This window comes from Natator depressus, chromosome 7 (assembly GCF_965152275.1).
Source record: "Natator depressus isolate rNatDep1 chromosome 7, rNatDep2.hap1, whole genome shotgun sequence".
Lineage (NCBI taxonomy): Eukaryota > Metazoa > Chordata > Testudines > Cheloniidae > Natator > Natator depressus.
Genome location: NC_134240.1, coordinates 33,218,437 through 33,230,184, shown reverse-complemented (window position 1 = coordinate 33,230,184; position 11,748 = coordinate 33,218,437). Strand labels below are relative to the sequence as shown.

Here is an 11,748-nt window from a genome sequence, read left to right as displayed (position 1 = left end):
CAGCTTTATTGAATTTCACTCATTTGCAGTCACTGGAATTTGGTCAGAAATGCTTAAATACTATTTAAATTTTTGTCCATAAAGTCCTTTTAACTTTAAAATGCTTAAACCTGCCATGGTGGGGCAGCAGAAAAACTGGAGGGAACTAATAAAATTGGCATCGAAGCTAAACTATTTGGGACTGGTATGTCACTTTGAAATCAAGCTGACATAGAGTGGCTGTGGGAACATGCATTTTAACAGAAGCTAGCAGCAGAAAGATTGCATCCATTTAGGAAGGAACAATCAGTTACACACATACAAAATGGGAAATGACTGCCTAGGAAGGAGTAGTGTGGAAAGGGCTCTGAGGGTCATAGTGGACCACAAGCTAAATATGAATCAACAGTGTAATGCTTTTGCAAAAAAAGCAAACATCATTCTGGGATGTATTAGCAGGAGTGTTGTAAGCAAGACACAAGAAGTAATTCTTCAACTCTACTTTGTGCTGATTAGGTCTCCAGTTCTGGGTGCCACATTTCAGGAAGGATGTGGACAAACTGGAGAAAGTCCAGAGAAGAGCAACAAAAATTATTAAAGGTCTAGAAAACATGACCTATGAGGGATGACTGAAAAAACTGGGTTTGTTTAGTCTGGAAAAGAGAAGACTGAGAGGGGACATGATAACAGTTTTCAAGTATGTAAAAGGTTGATACAAGGAGGAGGAAGAAAAATTGTTTTTCTTAACCTCTGAGGATAGGACAAGAAGCAATGGGCTTAAATTGCAGCAAGGGAGGTTTAGGTTGGACATTAGAAAAAACTTCCTGTCAGGGTGGTTAAGCACTGGAATAAATTGCCTAGGTAGGTTGTGGAATCTCCATCACTTGAGATTTTCAAGAGCAGGTTAGTCAAACACCTGTCATGAATGGTCTAGATCAGTGGTTCTCAAAGCCGGTCCGCTGCTTGTTCAGGGAAAGCCCCTGGTGGGCCGGACTGGTTTGTTTACCTGCCACGTCTGCAGGTTCGGCCGATTGCGGCTCTCACTGGCTGCGGTTCGCTGCTCCAGGCCAATGGAAGCTGCAGGAAGGGCGGCTAGCACGTCCCTTGGCCCGCGCCACTTCCCGCAGTGGGAAGTGCCAGTGGGAGCTGCGATCGGCCGAACCTGCGGACGGGGCAGTTAAAAAAACTGGTCCAGCCCGCCAGGGGCTTTCCCTGAACTTTGAGAACCACTGGTCTAGATAATTAGTCCCGCCACGAGTGCAGGGGACTGGACTAGATGACCTCTCCAGGTCCCTTCTAGTTATATGATTAAATGAGGAAGTGTTTTCAACAAGAGGTAGCATCTAAGGTATTGTATCTTAAAAATGAAGAAAGTAAAGAATATATTGAGAAAAAGCATTGAATTGTTTTATAAGCATGATGTAATTTAATTTTTTTTTTTTTGAAATGCACAAGGTAAAATTAAGTCGCTATCATGAAAGGTGAAAAGCAAAAGCAATAATATGCATAGTATATTGTAAATACATGCTATATAAAATAAAAGCATCCTTAAGTGACAGAACAAAGAAGGTTGCCCTCTTTTATGACCACAGAAAACTTAAAGATTAGGTACAAGGGAGGTAATCCTCATTGGTGCAGGGTAAGAAAGGAACAAGAGTCCAATACCATGAAGTTTGTGGGGAAAAAAGCCTTGGCCAGAGTGTTACCAGTGGGAGTACTGGAAAGCTCTACAACACATATGGTGTTGCATAGCAATTACAAGGTTTGGAAAGCCCCAGAACTGGACTGCTGTTTACATTTGGAGGACACTTACATAGACAGGTGTAATGTCTTACTGACCCTTGTCAGGATGTAAATACACTCTGGGGGAGCAATCTCCAGATTGCACAGTACAGCTGAGGCGCTGCTGGGAAGTTGGTGAAGCAAAAACTATCTGTGCTGGTAATGGCAAAGCAAGCTTATAATGTGGGACTACACATCCATAGTAATGGTGGTCATTTAACATTTTGGTAATTACCAGTGTTATTGTGGTGATTATTCTAATTCTATATTGCAAAGTTTGGCAGTTGTATAAAATTGTAGAAGTATGTTTGAATGCTTAATGTAGTAAAACCCACGTGTATGTAGGGTTTCAAAGTGGGGAATGTAGAATAAATAAAAATTAGAGAATTCAAGTTACCTTAGGTTTTGGCTGAAGAAATGTGTGTTGTAAAGAAAGGCCTTGAAAGTAATTAGTTACAGGGCCAGAAGGCATGAAGTAGGGAGCATATCTGATTCAAAGAATAACTAATGAAATAAGGAGACATTTCTGAAGAGAGGGCCTCTGACTGTTAGGGGTGACTGTAGATGGTTTTAAATAAAACAAAGAGAATCTGTTTTACAATGAGCTAACATGGCCCTTCCCACCCCCCACACCAGTGTTATCACAAAAATTAGGGCCCATGTAAACCCAGGTCCAAAGGAAAAACTGTTGGACAGCAGGAAGGAGGGGACAGATAGAGAGGAAAGACCTGGGGGAGAAAGGAGTTTGTAATCTTATCTGAATTAAGACTGGGAATAAGGGTGACCTGTCTCCAGCTGTTTTTTAGCTGAAGTCAGTACCTGGCACAGACATCACTTATTAGTTAAAGGGTAGAAAAAAGTTAAGTCTTAAAGGGTTATTTGCTGATACCTGCCTGGCTATATTGGAGCTGACCAATGTGGGTATATGTACCCACGGGGTTTAGCCCATTTGTAAGTATCTTGATCAAATGCTTATAAATGTTTTGTTATTGTCTGGATGTGGTAAATTGCTTATTATTTGGGCTTTGTAGGCATGTTTAGAGCAATTGTATAAATACCATTTGGCCTTTGGATTTAATAAAGGAATTTATGGTTAAATCAGTGTCATGACAATATCCTGCATAAATAATTCCAACAAAAAGGAAGGATGGGTGACGCCTGGGGTATGCATGTGGTCTGGTCAACATGCTGATAGCCTACGCTCCTCCATTGCAGACAGCAAGCTCAGGCCTAGGTGCAAGCAGCCGCTGCGGATCGCGGACCCAACCCCTGAGGTGCATTCATCTGAGAGTCTCAAGATCCGGGTCATCTGGAGACGTGTCTCCATCTTTGGTAGCCGGCGTGATTCCATAAGGAGCACCAAGAGCACTACCTCTGCCACCACGCTGCCTGGGGCCAGCGATTCTGGCCCAGAGAGCCGTCCCGAGGCCGCGGCCGCTGGGGAAAAGCTTCCATCCTAGACGGCTGCCCTGCTGCTAGCAGAGAGGGGGAATAAACATAACTTTTACAGCTGCTTCTGTGCTGGGCTTACTGCCCCCTGGGCTGGGGAGCAGAGCCCCATGGCAGGGTGTGGGCTCCCTGGACACCTGCGGAGTGTGTGTGTGGTTGGGGGGGACAGCAGCTCTGCACGGGCAGTTTCAGAGCTGGCTGGGCTGTGGGGGGCCCAGTGCCCGGGTCTAGGGGGGCCCCGTGCCCTGCAGGGCGGGCAGAAGTCGGTGAGCCTGCAGCCAGGGGCCGGGCGGGGGCTGGTGCCCTGGGGCGACCCGCGCGAGCTCCCCGCCCCACCGGGGTTACGAGAGGTCAGAACTGTCGATGGCGATCGCGGCCCCTTTAAGAAGCCGGTCCCCGGGGAGGGGGCGTGGCACGTCTCGGCGTGACGCGCTGACGCGTTACGTGAGGCGTACGTGGCAGTGACGTTGTACCCGGCCGGTGGGGTCTAGGTTGCAACGACCAGAGCTAGATCCGCGTCTCGGTGAGTCGGGAGGCCCGACTGGGGCCCCCAAACCTCTTCCCCCCCGGGCAGGGGTGGGCCCAGATGGGGCAGCCCCCGCCCCTGCGTGTCCCCTCCAGGGGCCCCCCGGCTCCCCCTCCCCCCGCTCTGTGCTCCCAAAGGGGCCCCCCGGCTCCCCCTTCCCCCCGCTCTGTGCTCCCCACACGGTCCGTCTCCCTCTTTCAGGGTCTGCCCCCGGCTGATCCTTATAGCATTACTTCTCCCTGCTCCCCCACCCCGCGGAGTCTTGTCCCCAGCTCAGAGCCCCCTGCCCAGGCCCCCTGCTCTGGGGCCCAGTAGGTTAGGGCGGGGGGCTGGGAGCCAGGACTCCTGGGTTCTCTCTCTGGCTCTGCCACCTAGCCGTTATTTGCTGTTTTGTGGAAGTCGCTCCCCACCACCGCCGCTCTGTGCCTCACTTCCCTTCTCTGTTTAGTGGGGTTTGCGATACTGAGTGGTATGCAGAGAGGGGGCTGTGGGGCAGCGCTCAGCAAGTGGCCTGAAGCAGTGGGGTACACAGGGGTAGTCAATAGGCTGACCGCGGGCCAAATCTGGACCACCAGACACTTTTGAACAGACCACAAAATCTTTTTATTTATCTGTTATCATCACTATCGTTATTGCAATGTGAAAAATGTTTCTCTGGAGTCTGGACTTGACTATAGCTTGATCAAGAAACATGGACCTTGATGAAAAATAGTTGACTACTCCAACATATGGACAGAGGGACCCAAGTGCCTTCAGTGTTTATTTACTCTGGGCTCTGTTGGGGAGTCTGGCTCCCAGTCCCGCCCCCTTCCTGCCTCTGCTTGTATGGAACTGTAATCCAAATGGCCTGATCCTGACACGGGCTCCTGCTGCCACCATCTCTCTCACCCAGTGTCGTATTGTCTGTATGGGGCTTGGCTGGGGCTGCTCACATGGGGACTGGACCTCACTGAAGCCTGGGGCAAGATAACACTGATATCTCTGGGGGGCTTCTGCAGCTGTGCAGTGGAGCAGGGGTCTCTCCCTGCTGTACATGCCTGGCTCTTCCCTTGCACTCTGGGCATCACAAAGCATTCTCCTCTTTGAACTGCTGGGGAAGCCCTTTACATCCTCCTCTGAGCTCATAGGAGCCTGGACCCCTGTCTGGATCTTGCGTCGGGGCTGCTCCTGGATGGGCAGGCAGGGGTGTCTTGGAGCTGCCTGACTGCCTTGCTGCAGTGAGAGATGTATGGACCAGAGGAGGTGATGTGATAGCAATTGTGCTTGAGGAGTGGGGGAGGGACAAAGGGTTAATGGGGACAGGTGAGAGGGGTGTTTGTTCTCTGCCATTAACCAAGCCCCTGAGCCCATGGTCTCCCCTCTCCCTAGCGCCAGGTTATGAGCCTCAATGAATACGAGAAAACGCCACGGCTCTAAGAACACGGATCAGGGTGTTTATCTGGGACCTTCGCAGATACAGGAGCTACCCCCATCTGCTGCCACCACTGTTGCCTCCTCCTCGTCATTCCCAGACACTATGTCGTGTCGTGATCGCACCCAGGAGTTCCTCTCCGCCTGCAAGTCCTTGCAGAGCAGACAGGTGAGTCCTTGTTTCCTGTGGGGTGTCAGGCCCACTCCTTCCTAGTATGGGGGATGCTCAGCCCCAGAACACCTGAGTTCAGTCTCTCTTTCTCCTTTCAGAATGGGCTGCAGCTGAACAAACCCACTCTGAACGCCATGCGCCAGAGGAGCGAATTCACCGTCATAGCCAAGTGAGTGGGGCCAGAGTGACCTGGTCTTGGAGGAGGGCTGGGCCAGCCAAGGCTTGGGGAGGGGGCTCAGCAGCTGGATAACCTGGGAGTATGTGGTGCTGGCTCAGGATCAATGGGCAAGGAAGGAACCTTGTGGGACGGTGAGGCAGGCCGCTTGGCCTAGAATAGGGTTGGGAGGGGGTTGTCCTGGAGGTCAGGGCTGGGGTAATAAGGGAGTGCCCTGCTGGTGTGTTTAGTGAGCAGGTCCCAACTAGGGGAGCACAGACCCTACCCCACCCTTAACTCTGGTCTTCTGTTCTACCTCCACCCAGGCGCATCGGGAAAGATCTCAGCAACACCTTTGCCAAGCTGGAGAAGCTGACCATCTGTGAGTGGGGAGAGAGGGAGGGTAGGAGGGGGCTGCCTGGGGGTGTGGGCTCACACATGGAGGGGCTACTGATGGCACTGGGGCTTAACATGGCTTCTCACCTCTTTATAACCATTGTGAACTAGAGACACAGACTTGTCTCACTCAGCTGGGATGGGCTATGGGGCTGCTGGGGAGCAGTGAGGGAGGGTAATTGGTACTGCACTTGCATGTGTGCGGGGCTGTTAGCTCTGATCCTGGGGGCCATGATAAAGCAGGGCACTTGCAGTGGAGGGAAGAATCCGAGACTCCTGTGAGCTGGCCTTGGGGTTGTCCCCATCCCCACTGCCTGCCAGGTGGGTTGGCCTCACAGAGGACACACCTTGACCTCGCCCTCTGTCCCCAGTGGCCAAGCGGAAGTCCCTGTTTGACGACAAGGCGGTGGAGATAGAGGAGCTGACGTACATCATCAAACAGGTTAGTGTAAGCTAGGCTAGCATCTCCTGATGGCTGAGACAGAGATGACCTCTTTATTTGGGAGGTGGGGTGGGCAGTAATGAAAGGACCCAGAGCCTGTGAACAGCAGCCCCAGCTGGGTGGGAGCCAAAGGGCAGCTGGGATCGGGTAGGGGTGTGGGCCTCAACTGAGACTGGAGCAATTTCCCTCCCCCAGGACATCAACAGCCTGAACAAGCAGATTGCCCAGCTGCAGGATTTTGTGCGGGCCAAGGGCAGCCAGAGCGGGCGGCACGTGCAGACCCACTCCAACACCATCGTGGTGTCGCTGCAGGTGAGGGGGAGTGGAGCCGCTAGAGACAGACGTGGGGAGTGGGCGGCGCTCACAGCTGATGAGGGAAATGGTGTGGCTCTGAGCTGGTGGAGGGGGAATGGATTGTGGAGGGGGCTGTGGTTTTGAGCTGGGTGTGGGAATAGTTGAGTCAGGGCCCTGCTCCCAGCTGCCTTTTGACCTTTCACTTCCTCCCTTTCAGTCCAAACTGGCCTCAATGTCCAATGACTTCAAGTCAGTGCTGGAGGTGAGAACGGAGGTAAGATCTGAGTGCGTTTCCTGTTCCCCCCCTCCATGGGGAGAACTAGCACACCGAGATCCCGCCTTCCCCCATCTAACCCCAGCTCCGATCTCTCCTTGCTCCCCTAGAACCTGAAGCAGCAGCGGAGCCGGCGCGAGCACTTCTCCCGCACCCCAGTGCCCCTTGCTGCCAGCAACCTGGGTGAGTCTAGAGCCCCTTGTCTTGGGAGGATGCTTGGGGGAGGGGGTTGGCGCACCCTGTGCGGGGGCATAGCGTTCATCTTCTAGGGAAGGGAGACCAGTAGGTAACTTCCTGTGTGGAGGCAGGGCTGGCCCTCCCCTCTCTGGGAGCCTGGAGTACAGAGGCCTGGGGCTCGGATGCAGGGCTCCCCAGTCTCCGGCAGCCCTGACTGCACTGGTGTCTCTCTGCAGGTGGCTCCGCGATGCTGCAGGATGAACCCCGGCGGGCGGGGGATGTGGCCATTGACATGGACAGCCGGACAAGCCAGCAGCTGCAGTTGATTGACGAACAGGTGCTGGTAGGGGAGATGGGGAGGACTGTTCCAGAGACAGGATGTGGGGGATGAGGGCTGCCCCAGGCACTGACTCCCCTTTGCCTCTGTAGGATTCGTATATCCAGAGCCGGGCGGACACCATGCAGAACATTGAATCCACAATTGTGGAGCTGGGCTCCATCTTCCAGCAGCTGGCGCACATGGTGAAGGAGCAAGAGGAGACCATCCAGAGGTACCAACTTCGTAGGCATGGCTGGGCAGCTTCTTGCTCACTTCCCTGCAGCCCTAATGGGGGGCTCATCCTCCATTCCTGAGGCTTGGAACCAGCTCCCCACACAGAACAGTGGCCATTTGTAGCTCACCCATGTGGGCCCTGGGGGCAAGCTTCATCTCTGCCACACCCAGAGCCTGGAGCTCATCCTCTGGGGCTAGGCCTGGTGGGTGGGGCAGCCCAGGGGCCCTATCACTCAATTGTTTCCCCTCTCCCCTCCGCAGGATTGATGCCAATGTGGAGGATGCCCAGCTGAATGTGGAGGCTGCACATTCTGAGATCCTCAAATACTTCCAGTCAGTTACCTCCAACCGCTGGCTCATGGTCAAGATCTTCCTCATCCTCATAGTCTTCTTCATCATCTTTGTGGTGTTCCTGGCCTGAGCTGTCCCCTTGCACCTGCCCTCCCCCAGCACTTGGAGACCCCGTCCTGTCTCTGGCGGAGCCACTTGTGGACATGTATGCACTGGACTCTTAGTTCTCACCCAAGTTGGGGCAGCCTGGTGCCAGAGGGGCTCTCCCTCCTCATGATGTGACCTGTGCACTCTGCTACAGCTCCGGGAACCCCCAGGCTGGACGTCCCAGGACTGAGTGAGGGCAGGCAGGTGCCTTGGTTTCCATGTATGATAGTGCCAGGACTCTGCAGGAAAGGGTGCTGCCTGTAGGGTGCTGACACCAGTGTTGGAGGAACCTCTAGTGTTGGGACTCTCACCAGAGCCCACCTCACACCTCGTGTGGGGCTACCCCTCCCCCTATCCTGCGCAGGGGCTCACCAGCTGTCTGCAGCCAGGACTAACTTCCCCCATCCCGGCACTCATCACCTAGCAGCTCTCTGGTGTGCATGGGGAAGGGGTTGCCCCCTGGACGTGCCTTTGCCAGCCCTGTGGGGCATTTGGCTGAGTGACAGGTTAGCCCTGTGCCCCCCACCCCTAGTTTTATTTTGTGTATTTAAGTCTCATCCTTCTCCCATAGTTATGGGGCTGCCCCAAGCACAGAGTCCCCACTCTGCACCCCTCCGTGGCCACTTGGGCGCCACTGCAGCTGGGGCTGGCCCTGATAGTTGGATAGGTCTGGCTGTCAATGCAGAGGGAGAGGTGGGTGTCTCCCACCCCCACTGTTGCTCTGTTGCCTAAGTAGCACCACGCGCTGGCCTTCCCCAGAGAAGCTCCTGCTGCCATAGGTGCTCTGAGCCCTGCGCTGATGGCCCACCCTGGGAGGGGGGCAGCCAGCACTGGGCTCCTTGCACCTGAGCTGTGATTATGGCGGGGGCGGCAGAGCTCAGTCCCCTCCAGTGTGCTCACTGCAGTGAGCTGTGTGTGGCTCCTTCCCTTAACATCGTAGGAGGTACTAGGCCTCACCATCTCTCTATGGTCTTGCTAAACCCCAACCCCTTATGGGGTGATACCCCTTCCCCCAGCAGAGTGGGGAGGGGCAGGGGCCTTATTCCTCCCCCTGCTGGCACTCTTGCACAATGTCCTGTCCAATGGTTGATGTAAATAACCCTGCCCTGGCCTAGCCCAAGGCCCTTAGGGTCTGATCATGGTGGCTGCGATGACCCCTGGTCATGACCCTGCTGTGACCTCAGCTCCCCTTCACCCCCAGGATTCTTCCCCACAATCACCTGTCTTTTAACATTCCAATGTGGGTGCTGCCCCCTCTAGCTAATGAGAGCCCCTTTGCAGTCAGGTGATGGGGGAGACGCAGACCTGTGGAGAAGAGGAGGGGTGTAATCTGCCCCTTCCTGGCTGGGAGGAGTGAGCGCAGAGTCAGTCTGGAAAGAAATTAAAGCTTGACTGTAACCCCAGCCTGCTGCCAGCCATGTGTCTCCTGCGGGCTGGGCCTTGGGGATGGCACTCTTGTCCTGGGTGGGGAGACCAGGGAGTCATGTCCACAGGCCCAGCTGCCTCCCTGAGGTCTCTGCGCTCTGGTCTCCTCCTACCTGGGAAGCTGCTGGGAGTGACCTGCTGGTTCCTGGGCTGAGCCTGCTCCTCGCACCTCTGAGCTGGTAACCAGCTGGCCAGCTTTCCTCTTGCATTGAGGAGTTGGACAGTGCCCTCTGGCCGAGAAAAGTGGGAATGGGAGAGACTGGGGCCACGCAGCCCCCTGCAGCTGCACTGAGGTCAGTCTGCCCTGCCCTACCACGTGGGTCAGCTGGGTCTGATCCTCTGGGGTTTGGATGGAAAGAGGGAGAGGGGCCTGTGCTTGGCTGCTGCTTCCAGCTGGAACCTGCTGATTGCTGCCTAGGAGAGATGGCAGAGGGAGGGGAACACCAGGTCCTCACCTGGGCTGAGCTGACGGTGGTGAGGGGAGACTGTATATAAACCAGATGCTGGGAGGGGGGCAACAGGGCTGCTGCAAATAGGATAATTTAATAAGTGCTGGTGGGGGTGCTGGGCACCAGCAGAGGGCCAGGCCTAGTGGCAGCAATTCAGTTTCTTCTCAGAGCATCAGGTATCAGAACCAGGAAGGAGCAGACATGAAAGGAGAGACCCCTTGCAGGGCATGGGTGGAAGGTTCACGGAGAAGCTTACTCTGGTTCACTGAGAGGTTAATGTCCTGACAAGCCCCGCAATGAAAGGCAAAGTGGGTGCCATAGTTTCAGGGTAATTTCAACTGTATCCCCCCCTGTGGTCCACTCAGGTCTCCAGCTTGTCCTACTCCCTCCTCACTGGGGTTTTAAGGCAGCTCAGCCTTACATTGTGATATCTCCAGCAAGCCAGTTTGTCTCACAACCAGTGCCTGAGGACTATGACCAGTGCATTGCCAGCAATTACAAGTCACCATGCAGCTCTTTAAGCACATGTATTCTTAAGGTAAAAGCATAACAGAGAACATCTTTTAAAAAAAGATCCTAGACTAGAGGCATGCTTATAGTGGAGATCACCCATCTCTCTTATGGGGCCCCCAATCGGCTAAAGTCTTTCCAAATGTTCCACAAGGGTTGGGGTCCCCCCTCACTTAGACAGAAAGTCCTGTCTGTTTGCTGGATCAGAGAAATGGCCCTGCGTCAGTTTGCCTTTGTAGAGCAAAACCCCTTTTGTTGTTGGTTCTCTGGAAAAACCAGATTGGACCAGATATTGAAACCTCCCCATGGGATTGTACCTCTCTGGAGGTGTTTACAACCTAAGCCTTAAGTAATTCATCTTAATCGCCCCCTGGGGTATTGGTTCCTGGACGAGCTGGGGTAACCCTCCCCCCATGGAGTGCATACGGTTCCTGGCCCACAGTGATACATGAAGCATTAATGTGATATGGTCACTTAATATGTTATGGTCCCAAAAGATACTGTCTGGGGCATGTTTCTGGGAAATGCCTGTTCTGATTGTGGGATCTCTAGCAGTCTCAGGGCCCTGGGAAGTGTCCATCCCACCAGTTGCTCCTCTACAGGCTCAGTACCTCCTACTTTCCACCTCTAGTTCATTAGTTGGTTTGTGGTAGTGCGTGGGAACCCTAGTCCTGGGCCCTGTTGTGCTGGCACTGCAAAAACAGAGCACAGACAACCTGTGCCCCAAAGAGGTTGCAAATAGTGCCAATAAAGGGTTAAAAAAAAAAAGTTGGCCCCCATAAAAATCACAAGATTTCTATTTTATAAAATGATCTGGGGAATTTATTTCTTTTTGGTCTGGTTCATAATGGTTTCCACCTGCGTGGGGCCTTCACAAGGGTGGTCCCAGGGACTGAGGCCAATGGGGGCAGGAGAGGGCAGCTCTCTAAAGATGAAGCTGCAGCCACACAATGTGGCCAAAGATCCCCTGGTGGGACTTGAACACAGGACCTTGGGGGTGTGGGACAGGAGAAAAGGCAGATGATCTAGGTAGCTAGTGGTCCCACTGCTACATTCTCTGCTAGGATGCAACTTGAACGCAGATCCAATTGGGGGTCCTGGCTGCCGCAGGTAAGACTCGAACCCGCACGCCAGGCGAAGCTCTGTCCCTAAGAATCCCTCCTTCCAGCAGCAGCTGATACTACAGAAAGGAAAGAGAGGGGGCTTTTGTGGGCATGCGCAGCGCAGCGTTCTGAGCCGCGTTGAGCGTCGGCTTGTCTGAGCATGCGTAGTGTCTCCACCTCTTCGGGAACAAATAGGGGGAGGTGGAATTCAGCGT

At 53.7% G+C, this 11,748-nt stretch overlaps 1 protein-coding gene across 1 annotated transcript; it reads left to right on the top strand.

The window, feature by feature from the left end:
• The first annotated feature begins 3,599 nt into the window (after window positions 1-3,599).
• STX5 (syntaxin 5) lies at window positions 3,600-10,084 on the top strand. The gene is made up of 11 exons (XM_074958070.1): window positions 3,600-3,733; window positions 5,105-5,315; window positions 5,417-5,487; window positions 5,799-5,854; window positions 6,240-6,310; window positions 6,506-6,622; window positions 6,822-6,878; window positions 6,989-7,061; window positions 7,292-7,392; window positions 7,485-7,606; window positions 7,870-10,084. The coding sequence occupies exons 2-11, from the start codon at window positions 5,124-5,126 to the stop codon at window positions 8,027-8,029; spliced, it is 1,020 nt and encodes a 339-aa protein (XP_074814171.1). The 5' UTR covers window positions 3,600-3,733; window positions 5,105-5,123; the 3' UTR covers window positions 8,030-10,084.
• Window positions 10,085-11,748: the final 1,664 nt, after the last annotated feature.

What these genes read in the sequence shown, in the direction of transcription:
- STX5 (XM_074958070.1), top strand. Translation starts at nt 5,124, where the DNA reads ATGAATACGAGAAAACGCCACGGCTCTAAGAACACGGATCAGGGTGTT. An exon ending in AGTCCTTGCAGAGCAGACAG is followed by an intron (nt 5,316 to 5,416) that starts GTGAGTCCTTGT and finishes TTCTCCTTTCAG; the next exon opens with AATGGGCTGCAGCTGAACAA. An exon ending in TGACGTACATCATCAAACAG is followed by an intron (nt 6,311 to 6,505) that starts GTTAGTGTAAGC and finishes TCCCTCCCCCAG; the next exon opens with GACATCAACAGCCTGAACAA.